Source organism: Erythrolamprus reginae, chromosome 1 (assembly GCF_031021105.1).
Source record: "Erythrolamprus reginae isolate rEryReg1 chromosome 1, rEryReg1.hap1, whole genome shotgun sequence".
NCBI classification, from domain to species: Eukaryota; Metazoa; Chordata; class Lepidosauria; order Squamata; family Dipsadidae; genus Erythrolamprus; species Erythrolamprus reginae.
Genome location: NC_091950.1, coordinates 57368609 through 57386397, shown reverse-complemented (window position 1 = coordinate 57386397; position 17789 = coordinate 57368609). Strand labels below are relative to the sequence as shown.

General features: G+C 38.6%; 1 protein-coding gene across 1 annotated transcript in view; it reads left to right on the top strand.

Moving 5' to 3' along the window:
• The window catches only part of SLC24A4 (solute carrier family 24 member 4), a 150671-nt gene that overhangs the window by 87447 nt on the left and 45435 nt on the right, over positions 1 to 17789 (top strand). Inside the window, exons 3-6 of the mRNA XM_070733623.1 lie at positions 10204 to 10280; positions 12362 to 12436; positions 13775 to 13859; positions 16081 to 16184. Coding sequence (XP_070589724.1) covers positions 10204 to 10280; positions 12362 to 12436; positions 13775 to 13859; positions 16081 to 16184 — 341 coding nt within the window. The remainder of the gene's footprint in view (positions 1 to 10203; positions 10281 to 12361; positions 12437 to 13774; positions 13860 to 16080; positions 16185 to 17789) is intronic.

The window sequence follows — 17789 nt, the reverse complement described above, 5'->3', positions numbered from 1 at the left end:
ATGGCCCGGTGGGGGCGGAAAGGGGTGTGGTTGAGGGCGGGATTAAGCATGGGGGTGCTGGTCCTCCCCGCCCCTCTTTCCCGCCATTGCCCTGTGGCCGGCAGAACCTGCCTCCCAAGCCCTCTTGCCCAGTGGGAGGCTAAGCGCTGGAGAGAGGGGGTCAGGCTGGCCCTCCTGCCTCCCCCCAGCCAAAAACGCAAAAGCGCCCCGTGGCAGAAGCCAAAAGAGGCTTGAGCCTCTCAGTCCTTCCCGCCCCTCTGTCCTGTCCATCGTCCTGTGGCCGGCAGAACCTGCCTCCCCAGGCCTCTTGCCCGGCGGGAGGCGAAGCGCTGGAGGGAGGGGGTGGCGGCATGAGGGCCGGCAGCTGCTGACTCCACGGACCGATGCAACATGCCCCGCGGCCTGGTACTGGTCCGCGGCCCGGTGGTTGGGGACCCCTGGTCTAGAGGACAGAAAGAAAAGGGGGGACATGATCGAAACATTTAAATATGTTAAAGGGTTAAATAAAGTCCAGAAGGGAAGTGTTTTTAATAGGAAAGTGAACACAAGAACAAGGGGACACAATCTGAAGTTAGTTGGGGGAAAGATCAAAAGCAACATGAGAAAATATTATTTTACTGAAAGAGTAGTAGATCCTTGGAACAAACTTCCAGCAGACGTGGTAGATAGTAACTGAATTTAAACATGCCTGGGATAAACATAGATCCATCCTAAGATAAAATACAGAAAATAGTATAAGGGCAGACTAGATGGACCATGAGGTCTTTTTCTGCCGTCAGACTTCTATGTTTCTATGCTTCTATGTAATTTAATCAAAGATTAGAATTCTATAATTATAATTTAGGAATGACCTGATCACCTTAATTCAGTCCTTGTTCAATGCAAAATCCCTATGAGCATCACTGACAGATGACTATAGTATAGTCTTTGTTCGAAAACTTCTCGGAAAGAAGAAATCATTGCTTATGTGATAGTGTAACTGTGACACTGAGTGGGCAGTTAGAAAGTTTCTACTGCTATCTAATTTTTATCTCTTAGCATGAATTGCTTAACTACGCTGTTGGATGAAGTTGAGATTAAAATGCATATTTCTCCTAAGCTATATCCCCAGTATTTAGAACCCAGCAAGACAAGATATTTCAGCCATGGTGCTGGACTAAAAAGATTCTCTTTAAGACTACCACTAAATTGCAAACCACTTGCAACTGTGGATGGTTGACATGTTTGTCAGCATTTGAATTCAGCAGTTTTTCTTCAGAGAAAAAAACAAAGACTTTGGTTATTGTTTGAAAATATCATTTCCAGGCCTTTATTTTTCCCTTTCTTCTTATCATGATTTTGAAGGCATTGTTGTTAATACTGTCATTTTTTCCTCTGTTCATTCCTATAGAACAGAAATGATGGTTACAGTGATATCAAGACAATATACAAACAGGTTACACAAATAAATTATAAAGCTGTTTGCAAATTTATATGAGAGAAAAACATTTCCTCTCTAATAACAATCAGACTTGTACATTTAAGTGATCCCAGTAGTGCCTCATTGAGGCCCAGATAGGAGGGTGATGATAAGGGGGTGAGGTTAAATGCAAGAACTGAGTTTACCTCTTAGTTAGTGGCCCTAAATGAACTCTGTTAATATTCATACAGGTGAAAAGCTGCCGTTATTGCAATAATATTTGATGGGAGCAAAACAAAATCTGCTTTCAGGTAGAGAGGAAAGTCAGATCAAATCCACAGAAGACACATTGTAGCTTTTTATAATAAACAGTGTTTATCACTTATTTAGACATCCCTCGGCCGTAATAAGAAATGTTATAACAACATTAATTTCAGGATGCATCATTTCAAGATTTCAAAAGGGCTGGCCAGTTAAAGACTAGAAAGACCCCCAGAGAATTTTGCTGGCTGGATCCTCTTTCCTCTGGTACCAATTATGACAATGCCTCACAATAGCAGGTCACTTTGAAAAGAGTGGCACTGGATTCAAGGAGACAGGGGTCTACTGCAAGGGATTTAAAGGAGCTGCTTGATTGAATAACATAAGCTTTATGTAACATGGAACAATTCTGCCTGTTTTGAAAAATTGACAACACCCACTGAAGATTACTGCACGTCAACAGCTGCTTTATAGATTATCCCCCTCAGCTTTTCAGGAACAAGCATTCATTTTGTGAAAATGCATGGCATCTCTTGAACATTATGGTGCCATCAGCAGTTTCTCAACCTTTTACAGTTTCCTACAATCTCTTTCCAGCTGTGCTCAAAGCATGTGTGTGTTTAGTAGTTTGAAAGCAGAAAAAGTGATCATGGTCAATAACATTTTCTCCTGGGCCCAAGAAAGTTCACAGAAGAGAGGTTTTTGTGTGTGGAGGGCATGTGTGTGTGGGGGGGAGCCATTTGTTTTAAGTGTTTACTTCAATTCATTATATTTCAGCATGATGACACTTGGGAATTTGATGTATTTTCTTCATTTTAAAAGAAAGATGAATAACAGAATTGGAAGGGACCTTGGAGATTATGATATTATTATTATTATTATTATTATTATTATTATTATTATTATTATTATTATTATTATTATTATTATGTCAGTACAACACAGCAAACGAGATCACTATGCTGGATTTCGTATTTCATCAACAGTCGGGCGCCTCCCAAGCACCTAGGACTGCGTGATGTAGCGGTGAATTATGTTTGCCGATCCCAGTAAAGCGGCCTTTTGCAATTGACAGATGGAGATTTTGTCAATTCTGATGGTTTTCAAATGTTCACTGAGATCCTTTGGCACTGCGCCCAGCATGCCAAGTACCACTGGAACCACTTTCACTGGCTTATGACAGAGTCATTGCAACTCGATTTTTAGATCTTCGTATTTCACTAATTTCTCTAGCTGCTTCTCCTCAATTCTGCTGTCCCCTGGGATTGCGATGTCGATGATCCATGCTTTCTTTTTCTCCACAATCAGGATGTTTGGTGTGTTATGCTTCAGAATTCAGTGAGTCTGAAGTCAGAAGTCTCACAGTAGTTTTGCTTGCTCATTTTCGACCACTTTTTCGGGCTTATGATCCCACCAGTTCTTTGCCACTGGTAAATGGTAGTTCCGGCACAAGTTCCAGTGGATCATGTGCACCACAGCATCATGTCTATAATAATAATAATAGTTGTTGTTATTATTATTATTATTATTATTATTATTATTAATTAGATGTGTATGCTGCCCCTCTCCGCAGACTCGGGGCGGCTCACAGCAGTGATAAAACAATATACAGTAACAAATCTAATATTAAAAGTCTAAAAGCCCCATTATTTAAAAAGCATACATACACACAAACATACCATACATAAAACTACATAGGCAAGGGGAGATGTCTCAGTTCCCCCATGCCTGACGGCAGAGGTGGGTTTTAAGGAGTTTACGAAAGGCAAGGAGGGTGGGGGCAACCCCCTCCTCAGGTAGGAAACCCTATACCTGTGATGGCAAACCCATGGCATGTGTGCCACAGGTGGCACACAGAGTCATATCTGAAGGCACATGAGACATTGCTCTATGTCAGCTCCAACATGCATGGCCAGCTGATATTCGGCCTTCTGGCAGGTGAGGAAGGCTGTTTTCACCCTCCCCAGGTTTTAGGAAAGCCTCTGGAGCCTGTGGGTGGCAAAAAACAGACCCAATGGTCCTACTGAAAGTTCAGAAAAGTGCAGAGGGTGTTGTGCACACATGCACGGAGGAAGGACATTTCATTATGGGTCTGGGCATGTGCGTGCATGCTATTGCACATTCACCCGCCCTTTTGGCTCCCAAGCAAAAAAGGGTTCATCATCACTGCCCTGTACCATTTATCCAGTCTCTTCTTTAAAACTTCCAATATTGGAACACCAATGAGATTCTAAAGTTCCCTGGATTTTGCAGTTTTCTATACTTGGAGGCAGCATATGTGACTAAATCAAGCTGACTTCTATCATGTGTGGAACATGAAGCAATTGATTTCTGGGGAAGAAATGGAGAACTGAAGATGGTTCTGCTAAAAGCAGAGCTTACAATCACAAACAAAATTAAGAGTGGTAGGTGTTGTGGTTAGCTCTGGCCCAGCTCCTGCCCCAAGGACTGTGGATATGGGGGAGACATCCACATGCTGCAGGCCTGTTCTGCCCCTGGTGGAATCTGCTGATGAAGGCTCCTCTGACCAAGAATACATGAGTGACAGGGAGGAGGAGAGTGTGGCAGACAGCTCAGAAGGAGATCAATTATCTAGCTCCTCCTTAGATTCAGAACAAGAGTTAATGATACAGCCACGCATGCGGAGAGCAATGCATAGGCAACAACAACTGAGAGATTATTATCAAAGAAAATGAGGCCACCTGTGGTTGGGTGGGGCTGTGGTGATTAGTGAGGCTGCTATAAATAGCAGCCTGTGGGTTTGGCCATTGTGGAGGACTGCTTTACTGACTTTGACCTTTTGTGTGCTGATTTTTCCCCACTTTGAAACTAAACCAGAGCAAAGTGAGAGGGGCGGCATAGAAATCTAATAGATAGATAGATGGATGGATAGATAGATAGATAGATAGATAGATAGATAGATAGATAGATAGATAGATAGATAGATAAAGTGTGTTTCACTTTGTGAAAGAAGGACTGTGAATTACCTCACAGCTGCAAGCTAAGTATCACAGAACTGATAAGGGACTTGTACAAATTACCAGTTTGTTTGGAGATGAGTGCTCTTTGCTATACCAAAAGAGGGCTTGGTTTAAGTGAATTTTCATTATAAAGAACATTGCTTTGAATTTTCAAACGTGTGTGTGTCTGAAATTTGTACCTGTGAATTTTTGGGAGGAGTCTACCAGAGAGCCCGACAGAACAGATAGGTAGACCAGTTTGTCATAATTCTTTTCTGGACAAAAAGAGCACTTGAAATCACCCACAAATGTTCCAGATAGTTTCACCTTGCAAGGAGACTACAAGACTGCAGTCTCTAGTGGGCTTAGAGTTCTGGGAGATGACAAACATCCATTTTGCTGAAACCATATTTGATGCCATCAAAAAGGACATTGGGTCCTTATACTACGTTTTCTAATCACTTTAGGAAATTGCTTCTTTACTGCTTTTCAGCTTTTAAGAACCTTTGGATCTTCAGATTTTACAGCATTGAGTTGAGCGAGTTTCCTTACCAAAAGTAGTTTTAAATACAAGTTGAAGGACTTAAGATTTTTTTTTAATAAACAGCAAAAAACTTGGATTTTAAAAAGTTACTTGGATTTTAAACTTGGATTTTAAAAAGTTACTAAGGATCCAGATAAATTTGCAATAAGATTTTGAAATTAACTATAAAAATCCATCCCATGGGAAAAAGCCTTTGTCTGACTTTTTTTTAAAGTAAAGTTTTAAAAATTGGACACTAGAGGGAACTAGAAGGAACTAAAAATTACAGCTAAAGGAAAAGAATACTGAAACTTGACTTAGGAATACAAAATTTTAAACAGCATTTTAATATTGATTATATTTATTTATTTGATTTTTATACCGCCCTTCTCCTTAGACTCAGGGTTGCTTACAACAAGTTAGCAATAGCACTTTTTAACAGAGCCGGCATATTGAAGGATACGTTTGAATAATGCCCTCAAAAGTGTCTGTTTCTATAGATAAAATAAACAAGATATTATGAAAGGGGAACAAGTTTTATCTTAGAAATTTGAAACTGAACTGAAAGTGGATTTAAAAATGACTGTCAGTCATGAGAAAATAGGAAGTCCGGGCAGTTCAAATAAATATAAAGTTTTATTCCAAGCTTATGCTCTCTACAAGAATCTGAACTACTAATGATCAACGCAAATGTGTAATTGATAAGTGTCAATGGAATTTAAAATGGCCTGAACTCAGATTTCCTGTGAGCAGGAAGGGACCTGAGACTGATGATACATTTGACCCCTTCCTTGGACTCAACCTGGTCATCTCCTACAAGCTACAAGAATGATATGGAAAAAGAAACTGGACAGAGAAAAGAAACCAGATAATGTCTTAATAATAAAAAAGATATACAAATTAAAAACCAAGAGAGTAATCAGGATAATATTCCTATTTTGGGTTTGCAAAAGAGACTTGTTAACACTTTGAAGAAATAGGTGTGAAGGGACCAAGAGAAATAATAATACAAAAATCAAATCCTAGGACATTGTTTGAAAAGACCAAATATCGAGATTTGTAAAAGTAAAAGGAAGGAATATAAGTTAGATTATTTGGTCAAAGTTAAAATAAATACGTTGTTATCTCTGATAATTATTAATGGAATTTTGCTAATTGGGATTGAAATGACAAGACTTGAAGGATTTCTTTACAGATAAAAATGGCATATGAGAAGAAGACAAGAGTTACTATATTTTAAGAGAAGACCATATTGTGGCTTACTAGCAGTTGAAAAACTATACTGAATAAAATTGACTTGTAAAGACATAGCTTGGCTTTTATGGTTTTGGAAGAGTTGGCATTTGGCCAATGAGCATAAAAAATGCAACAGGAAAAAGTCAGATTTATATTTAAATAACATTTTATGTGCTGTTCCCTATTGCCTTATTGAATTTTGGAGTGGTTTATCAGCAATGCTCCAGACTACATTATAAATTATTCAGTTCTTTAATGTAGTTGGCATCATTAGCATGACTTTATTTAGTATCTTTTGGTTAGGATTCCAGAAATCCTGGAGACTGTTGTGGTTCAGCCTGGGACCCCTCCGGGAATGGCTGATTTGCTGTCGGTGTCCGGCTCAGAGGCTGAGGACCAGGAGGGGCAGACTGATGAAGAAGCTGAATCCCAGGCTGAAGATGAAGGACAGCCAGAGTTCCACCAGGGGGAGCTCTCCCCAGCAAGCAGCCTGGATTCCCTGGGGGAAGATGCTAGTGACTTCATAGATATGCGACAGAGGAGAGCTAACGAGAGAAGAACGCAATTGGCCAGATATTTCCAGCATTAGGGGTCGCAGCTGGGTTTGGGTGTGGTGCTTGGGAAAGGATAAAAGGCGGCCCCACCCTTCCTGGCTTGTGGAGTTTTATCTTGGAGATTCGTGAGACCTGTTTGTGAACTTTGGTGGCTACAATCCTGGTTTGTGCCTTGGACTCTTGAAACCTTGGGGGGGTGTGCCAGCAAGAAGCTTTTGGAATTGACTGGACATCAGGACCCTGTTGTAAAGTATTGTAACCTGTCTGCTGTGAAGACAGGTTTTCCTGTGTGCTTATTTTTTCCTGCTATAAATTACTTTTGGATTTTACCAGAGTGTCTGGCTGTTTTTCAGTGGGTGTGGAGGTCTGGGAAAACCCAGACAGAACAGAGACTAACCCTGAACTTTTTAGAAACAGTGGTTAGCAGTTGGCAGTTTTAAAAACTGGTGGTTAACAAAACCAGATAAGTCTTGTTTTTGTAATTCTATCCCTGAAAAGGAAGGTCTCTTCCTTTCTTCCAAATGTGCAGGTGTACAAACAAGCTCTTTACAGATTCTCCTCTTGCCACAAAAAGACCATGGAGGGATATGTCACAAGTGCTTTTTCAAAAGGCAATTAGACTATGTTTTTCCCTTGAGGAAGAAGAATATGTTTCGCTTCTCATCCAAAAAGCTTCATTAGTCCTGATAGCAATAGCGCTCAGTTTTTTCATAGTATAAGACACACCTTTTTACCCCCCAAAAGAGGGTGAAAACGTGGGTGCATCTTATATACCGAATGTAGCCCCACCCAGCCATCCTTCAAAGAGTAATTTACCTCCTTGCAGCAAACAGCAGCAGAGCCTGATTAGCACAAGCCACTGATTATCTGCCTCTCGACACTCAGCTGATTGATTGAAGTTGCCGACAAGCCCAAGTAGTAAAATGAAAGCGAAATGAAAACTGCACAGGCAAATTGCTGCAGGGAGAAGCAACTGCTGAAACTGGCTGTTTTTTGCTGCATGGAGGTAAGTCAATGCCTATAGGATGTTCAAATTTTTAGATTTATTTTTTAAAGACTGATTTATTATTGTTCTAGACAACTTAACAAAATGAAGAAGCTTTTTAAAATAAATGCTTCATCTGAAGAGATACAGACAGTGCTATTGTATCTTCTTTTCAATAGCAGAGAATACTTCCAGAAAGCCACATCAATTTTAAAGATCTGTAAAAGTATAATCTGAAATGTCCTGTTTTTGTATTATGTATTAGTATTAAGATAAGGCAGCTGAGTTAAACCCTGACTTAGTCATGTTTGAAGTAGATCTATTTAAATAATTGGGAGGAGTTAGTGTGATTATATTTAAAAAAAAACATTCTGGGATTAATATACTGCCATAATGTACAGTATATTTATCCAAATTTCTATGGGTCAGGCACACATGCCCAAAAATACACATCGAACAGTGTATTTCATATGTTTGCTGTTTGGCAAATTGCTAGGAGGCAAAGGTCTTTTTTCCTTGGTATGTCTTTTACCAGTGTGTCTTATATGCCGAAAAATATGGTACTACTTCATAGTGCTTTGCAGCCCTCTCAGTGATTTACAGCCTGCATTTTGTCCCCAATATGGGTCCTCATTTTACCAACCTCAAAAGGAGGAAGACTGAATCAAATATGAGCCAGTGAGAATTTAACTGCTGGCAATCAACAGTCAGCAGAATCAGCTTGCAATACTGCATTCTAATCACTGTACCACCATAGCCCCTGATGAAGCTTTTTGGATGAGAAGCAAAACACGTTCCTCCTCCTCAAAGGAAAAACATACTCCAGTTGCCTTTTGAAAAAGCATCTTTGAGATAACCATGATCTGGACGACTGAAACTCTCCATAGACACCATGGAGGGATATTTACTTAGTGCATGAAGTCTGCATTCTTGGAGGATCGTGACTATAGTCATCAGCATACAGCCACATCCTCCTTAGGGACCCTCAGTTAATATAGTTGATAAGGAAAGGACTGCAGCATGTTTCTCCTTCATCCTCCACATATTCTACTTGTCAATGCATCAAGAAGACTTCAGGTGTTGTCATAAATCAAATGAGGAGCATAAATGCTTCTGGAGATACATTTGAAAGCCTTATTACAAGATGCAGAATGATCCCCAATTTCAAGATAGTTCCCCAAGTTTATCGGCACTCAAATGTCTGCCAGTGTTAAGAAAAAGTCAATAATTCCAGAAAAGAGAGGAAAGAAACATACAAAGTGGTCTGGGCGGGGGGGAGAAGTCTTGATTTGCAACCATGATATAAAGCAGAGGATGGGAACATCTGTGGCTTCCATATCTTGCTAAAATACAGCTCCATCATAGTCGAGCACCTGCAGAGATGGTGGGGAAGTCATACTGTTTAGATAGTCCATAGTAATAGCTGCTATGCTGGGAGATAAGCAAAAGAATCTGTGCTAACAGCTCTCAGTGTCTGTAATTCACTTTGGTGGAACTCAAATGTCCTCATGAAATACAAGCAAATCTTAGAGCAATAACTTTTCTTTGCAGCCATTAGAAATCTAGGGGACAAAAACAGCTGTAATCACAGGTTTCTAAGTTTTGTCAGAAATGTAGCTACAGATAGGAGAAAGTTGACTTGTAATTTAGACCTGCAGATCGACAAATGTGATTCACACTAGTCCACAAATTGGGAGGAAAATTTTTGCATAAAGATTGTTTATCTTTCCTTATTTTATTTGTATCTCACATTTTATTTATTTATTTTTATACTGCCTTCATTATTTTTGCAAATAACCCAAGGCATTGAATGAATCCAATACATCCGCCTCCTTATTTTCCCCACAACAACAACACTGTGATGTGAGTTGGGCTTAGAGACAATAACTGTCCCAAAGTCACCCAGCTGGTCTTCATGGCTAAGGCAAGGCTGGGACTCACAGTCTCCTGATTTCTAGCTTGTGCCTTAAAACCAGACCCAATGTGTTCTTGCTCTGAAGCCAGGGGTGGTTTCCTCCCAGTTTGGACCAGATCATTTGAACTATTAGTGTGACCTGCTGGGGATGCAAAGATGTTGTGATGAGAACCGGTGGTGAAGGTAAGTGGAACTGACCCCTGACTGAAGCTATAATGTCTCCTTTTGTAAAGTTAATTGCATTTGTGGTTATTTATATTTCAGGTATATTATTTCTCTTCCAGAAAAGCAACGTGCAGCTAATCCAAACATTTTTTGGCTTCTAAAGTTTTTAAACAGTTTCAATATCTATATATATTTTCTATTTCAGCAATTCATGAATTTCCTGCGGATTTTTTCAAAAACAAAGAAAGGCAGCAAGGAGCAATATCGCTTCATATTCTTGCTGTAAGTATTCCTAGGAACTTTTGAAGCATGTTCAAAATATACTCCTCAATTTACTTATTTACATTGAATATGGTGGCTCACATAGTTAGGATGCTAAGTTGGAGGTTTCCCATCCCACTTTCAAGACCTGAGTGCTGCTGTGTGTTGGGATGGCCCTCCATTCATTTGCTGCACCTCCTTGAAGAGGACTTGAAAGGACCCCCCACGGATGTGCCCCGCGCAATGAAGATATCACTAATCCTTTCCACCCAGATGGTGCCTCCAACATGAATGGGACATGGGGGACCTATTCATATCCATCTCTTCCAGAAGGCTTGTGGAATGTACATTTTATTCAGGCAAAGATTAGATTTAACGGAATGGTATTAGCTTCTTTAAGAGAAAAGCAAAATAGCCTAAAGTTATTGCAGGAAGAATAGGATAGAAATAAAAATGTTCTGAAGATTGGCAACTCACTTATGGATCCATAATATATATGAATCTAATATATTTAAATAAATTAGAAGACAATTTACAACCTTCAAACTGGTTCAAATCCAAAGCTCAACTCATATAATTTGTTCCTCCTCTGAATTTTGTTTTTCGCTAGCTGGATCCATTAGATTAACAGAGTGGGGGGGGGGGAAATCACCAAGATTTGTTCAGGGCAAATTCATCCAAGAAAAGTTATTTCCTCATTTAATTGCTATGATTCAACCTACTTTGCATCTGTGGCCTCTGGACATCAAAACATTGCCTGCAAGTGGGCCCTTACCATCTGCTTAAAGTTTTTAAACTTTGCTCTAGAAACATAGAAACATAGAAGTCTGACGGCAGAAAAAGACCTCATGGTCCATCTAGTCTGCCCTTATACTATTTTCTGTATTTTATCTTAGGATGGATATATGTTTATCCCAGGCATGTTTAAATTCAGTTACTGTGGATTTATCTACCATGGCTGCTGGAAGTTTGTTCCAAGGATCTACTACTCTTTCAGATCTACTACTCTATTTTATTGTTGCTCCTTAAAGATTTTGGTTTATATTTCTGACAACTTCAGATCTTACAGAATGCAGCTACGAGAGCAATCATGGGCTTTCCTAAATATGCCCATGTTATACCAACACTCCGCAGTCTGCATTGGTTGCCGATCAGTTTCCGGTCACAATTCAAAGTGTTCGTTATGACCTATAAAGCTCTTCATGGCATCGGACCAGAATATCTCCGGGACCGCCTTCTGCCGCATGAATCCCAGCGACCAGTTAGGTCCCACAGAGTTGGCCTTCTCCAGGTCCCGTCAACAAAACAATGTCGATTGGCGGGACCCAGGGAAAAAGCCTTCTCTGTGGTGGCCCCGGCCCTTTGGAACCAGCTCCCCCCAGAGATCAGAATTGCCCCCACCCTCCTTGCCTTTCATAAGTTCCTTAAAACCCACCTCTGTCATCAGGCATGGGGAAACTGAGATATCCTTTCCCCCTAGGCCTATACAATTTATACATGGTATGTTTGTGTGTGTGCTTATTTGGTTTTTAATAAGGGTTTTTTAAGTTATTTTAAATATTAGATTTGTTATATGCTACTTTTATTATTGTTGTTAGCCGCCCCGAGTCTACGGAGAGGGGCGGCATACAAATAAATAAATAAATAAATAAATAAATAAACAAATAAACAAACAAATAAATAAATAAATAGATAGATAGATAATAAATAGATAAATAAATAAACAAACATACAAACATAAATAAATAAATAAATAAATAGATAAATAGATAGATAAATAAATAGATAAATAGATAAATAAATAAATTTCATCTTTGCTTTTTTTTCTAAAAAAAGATCAATCTTGAGAAACCTTTCTGACTTGAAAAGCAGTACAGTATAATAACAAAACCCAGCTTAATTTTGCATTCCATTTAGCCACTTAACATTAGAGATGGGGCTACTTCCAAAGAATGTCTAGATTGAACATTTTCTAGTTTAAAGATGCAATAGGATGCAAAAGACTGTATGAGGCTGCCAGTATTTTTGGATCCTATATTACTTGTATCTAGTTTATTTTGTAATACTTTAATGAATATATCTGTTGTGTGTTTTTTCTACAGGCTCTGTATATGTTCTATGCCTTGGCTATTGTATGCGATGATTTCTTTGTTCCATCTTTAGAAAAAATTTGTGAGGTATGTGAAACTAATTTTCACCTTTCTAAATCAGCTTGTTATATGCTAAGAGAGAGATACCTTGCAGGGATGCAGGCTGACCAAATAAGTCCTCAGGTTGTTAAGATATGGTCCTATTATAGATAGCTTGCTCCCATTTCTTGAGTTCTATTCTGAAAGATGTTTAAACCCTCAAACAACCCAATCTCAAACAAAGATCGAGAATCTCCTTAGATGCAGGGTCCTATTGCCACATATGGTACACATGTCTGAAAGCAAAAAAATACTAGACTAAAATACACACCTGACTAGAAAAAAAGATAAAGGAACACATAGATTTAAAACTGGAGATATTTCTGTTGGGCATCATATCAGACAAATGCAATAAAAGGAATGCATATTTAATAATACATGCAGTGGTGGGCTACGAGCCAGAACACTAAATTGCGCTCACCGCCGCGGCTTGTAAGTTCTTGCGGGAACAGCACGATTTTGCTGCTGCACCGGTGGAGGAAGCAAAATTGTGCATGGAGCCACAGGTGCACCCGTATTTCAGTATGCATGGAAGCAGAAAAACCTCACCGAAACATGGGCCCACTTGCGGTTCCGTGCATGATTTTGCTTCTTCCATGCAAAATAGCGCTGGTCCCGCAAGAACTTATGAGCCATGACATTGAGTACAATTTAGTGTTCCGACTCGTAGCCCACCGCTGAATACATGTATTAACAGCTGCCAGAATTGTGTTTTTAGAAATTTTATATGTGCAGAAATGAATAAATTAACATTTGAAATTAAAGAAAAGGAAGACACTGAATATTTTGAGGTATGAGATCTGTTTTATCGATGGTTAAGTAAGAGAAACAGGGTTAGATAAGAGTTAGAACCTGTAAAGATATAAGGGAAAAATTAATTTTACTACCTGTATTAGGGTTGATTACTGTAACATTAATTTTGATTAATTCTGATTAGTATTAACATTACCATGTTTTTTGTTATTATGAGATTACTATTAGAGAACATCATCATTATTATTATTTTTATTTTTATTATTATTATTATTATTATTATTATTATTATTATTATTATTATTATTATTAAAGAATTGTAACCAGACAACACACTGTGTACATGGATTTTGAACATGTTGCTCTTTCTGGTTATATTAATAAAAAGCGGGGGATATAAAATGATTACTTCTGAGAGATGAACCATTCTATCACAAAGAGAGAGGGGGAGAAGGGTAGAGTGAGAAAGAGAGAGAATGAGAATCTCCTTAAACGTCTCAAACAATAGTACGGATTCTTTAAGCTGGGCTACACCTAATCAAATGTTGAATTATTCTCTTTATTTTCCCCCAGAAACTACATCTGAGTGAAGATGTTGCAGGAGCCACATTCATGGCTGCTGGAAGTTCAACCCCTGAGTTATTTGCATCAGTCATAGGTAAGTGTTTTATACAAGATATGTAAATTCTTTCCAGAGGCAGATCACAAAAACAGCTACTCTATAGTTAATTTTCTATGATTTTTAGCATAACTGTACCAGTGGTTACTTTGGATTTTGTTAGGAGTCTTCCATTTCCACTAAAGAATAGCTGGTTATGGTTTACTAGGGTGTGAATGAGTTCAGGAAAATAATTATATTTGACTTTATATCTGTCAAATATACATTAAATGCAATTAATTTGATTATGCCTATAAATAATTTCCTGTCTGTCATGTTTATAATTATAATAATAGACTTGTGTATCTCTCTACCAAGTATACATTTGCTTGTTATTATAGATTATAGATTATTATTATTATTATTATTATTATTATTATTATTATTATTATTTAGATTTGTATGCCACCCCTCTCTGTAGACTCGGGGTGGCTTACAGCAATAATAAAAACAATGTATAAAAAATCTAATATTTAAAATATCTAAAAAAAACCTTATTTAAAAAGCAAGACATACACACAAACATACCACACATAAACTATATAGGCCTGGGGGAGATATTTCAATTCCCCCATGCCTGACGGCAGAGGTGGGTTTTGAGGAGTTTACGAAAGGCAAGGAGGGTGGGGGCAATCCTAATCTCCGGGGGGAGTTGGTTCCAGAGGGTCTGGGCCGCCACAGAGAAGGCTCTTCCCCTGGGTCCCGCCAGACGACATTGTTTAGTTGACGGGACCCAGAGAAGGCCAACTTTGTGGGACCTAACTGGTTGCTGGGATTCATGCGGCAGAAGGCGGTCCCAGAGATATTCTGGTCCGATGCCATGAAGGGCTTGGCTATTGTATGCGATACCCTTGCAGAGCCCAACTGGTCTCCATAGTTAATATATTCATTTGTCTTCCTTCCCCATCCTATAGTATAAATACCAGTAAAGACCAAGCCATCTGAAAAGGTTTCCAGGCAAGGTACTTTCGTGCACAAGCAATAGCAATAGCACTTAGACTTATATATCGCTTCATGGTGCTTTACAGCCGTCTCTAAGCGGTTTACAGTGTCAGTATATTGCCCCCAACAATCTGGGTCCTCCTTTTACTGAACTCGGAAGAATGGAAAGCTGAGTCAACCTTGAGCCTGGTGATATTTGAACTGGTGAACCACTGCCAGCAGTCAGCAGAAGCAGCTTGCAGTATTGCACTCTAACCACCAAGGCTCTACTTGTGTACACAAAAATGTCTCTATTTCATTCTTGTCCCTGTGAAGCAGTTTTGCTTAGAGACAGTTTCCTCCTGGTGCTAATGGAACCAAATAATAATTGGGGCAAAGGAAAGAGAAGGTGCAATTCTATACACTTTCCCATCTACTCAATGTAGAAGCCACGGGGATGGTACAAGTAATCTTTGACTTAAAACAGTTCATTTAGTGACTGTTTCAAAGTTACAACAGCACTGAAAAAAGTGACTTATGCCCACTTTTCACACTTACGATCTTTGTAGCATCGCCATGATCATGTGATCAAAATGCAGAGGCTTGGTAGCAGGTTCATACATATGACCATAGCTTTATCCTAAGGTCATGTGATCATCTTTGGCAACCTTCCCACAAGAAAAATCAATGGGGAAGACAGATTCACTTAACAACCATGTTACTAACTTATCAACTGTAGTGATTCACTTAACATCTGTGGCAAGAAAGATCATAAAATGGGGCAAAATTCACTTAACAAATGTCTCACTTAACAACAGATATTTTGGGTTCAATTGTGGTCATAAGTTGAAGATCCCGAGTGGTCATGACATCCTTCTCCCATGTTCAATTAAGTTTTATAAAACTTTCTGTGTAACAAACAGCTAGAAAGAGCACACCGTATATGGAGGCCTGATAGACAAGTGGATTACTTGGGAAGACCTGTGAGATTGCCAGTCACTTCCATAGTATACTCCCTTTCCTTTTTCAGTCTAGAAAGTTACTTTTTTCAGGGAATCATAGAGTTACTCTATTTAGGCCATCAAATACACCCTTATCAACCACTTCAGGGTTGGAATCCTCATTAAAGATACTTCACAAATGTCTACCTTGGGAAAGAGAGGTCACTGCTTTTTTATAGAATTGACTGCACTAACTGCCACATTGGACATGAGACATAAGTAATAAATTTCCATTTTTTTCTAATCACAGGGAAAGCTAAATCTCTCACCACTCTTTCTCTTTTTATCTATTTAACCAGGTGTGTTTATTACTCATGGTGATGTAGGAGTTGGAACCATTGTTGGTTCTGCCGTTTTCAATATACTCTGCATTATTGGTGTCTGTGGAATCTTTGCTGGGCAGGTTAGTAGAGTATATTCGTTTGTTTGTTTGTTTGTTTGTTTGTTTGTTTGTTTGTTTATTCATTCATTCATCATCACAAAATCTCCAGAACTGTAAAGCCTACAAACTTGAAATTTGGCACATATGTTCCTCTTGGCTTCTAGGTGCTAGCTAAGAAAGGACTTTTCAAAATGACCATTGGATCCTTAGTTATTTCTTATATTATTGTTAGCACACTCTGATACTAAGGAGTTAGACATTCTACTCCCACTCCCCACCTGAAAAGAACTCTGTTCCAACAGCAAGTGGACATGGCCCAGTGATAGGTTGCTTGCGGTTCAGCCTGGTTCTGTGAACCAGTGGTGGAAGGCTGGGAGTTTCTCATATATCTTCTCTTCTATCTCTTCTATCCATTATATCTTTTCTATCTCTTCTATCTCTTCTATCTCTTATATTTTCTGCTATTCTCTATATTATATATTTATAATATATAATATAGTTATATTTTACTCCTATATTTCTCTTCTATACTCTCTTTGATACATTCGTTAATATTTTAATTAAACATGAGTCTACGGAGAGGGGCGGCATACAAATCTAATAAATAAATAAAATAAATAAACATTCCATAAATATAATATTGTGTACATCCACATATATTTCAGGCTTACTTTTGATGCAAATGAATGAACTTGAAATAGTTTTATAATATATATATATAGATAAATCATGACATGTGTTAATATAAATATTATTTTGAGGAAAATCTATTTTCCTTGCTCCAACAGAGTGCAGCCAAACATTATGGTTGGCTGGAGCCACATTAAAGGGATTCAACTCTTTGCACAGTTCCACTATTTTAGGTGTTGAACAAACTCAATTATAGCTGAAGAATAGTAACCTCAATGACTTATTGAAGAACTGTGGCAGTTGGAATTCTGCACTTTATTGAACAACAGAAATAAACATACTACTGATAACTTAGTAATGATAAGAAAGAAAGCATATTTCTATAAAGGAAATCAACTATAAAAAATTTACCAGATAAATCACTTTGTTTTTTGCTATTGGCAATTCTTTCATTATACTTTAGAAAATATTATTCTTTTAAAAATGTATTTTTAATGTCTGATGTAAACTGTGGGAATCCTTACAGTTTACATTGGCATTAGAGTACAACAAGTGAATAAAGAAAAGTTATTTCCTGTCTTTTGCAAAACAATTAAGGACTTTTTCCTATTCAATCATAGTTCTGATCGTAATCTCCCACCCTCCCATGCCAAATAGCAATTGAAGTGAGGAAAGAATATGTTTTAAATATTCTTTGCAAGTGATTGTTCTGATCTTGAATGGCATTAACTGACTAGAGTAATTGGGATACAAATTAAATAAATAATGATGGTTCTAGCATCCATGCAAAAGGAAAACATCCATGCAAAAGAAAAAGCCCTAGACACGCATACAGTCTGGGAGGAACCCTTCTTAGCAGTAGTGACTGTGAAAGGGATCTCGGAGTCTTGGTGGATAATCAACTAAATATGATCCAGCAATGTGCAGCAGCGGCTATAAAGGCCAACACAATCCTAAGCTGTATCAACAGGGGGATACACTCCAAGAGCAGAGAGG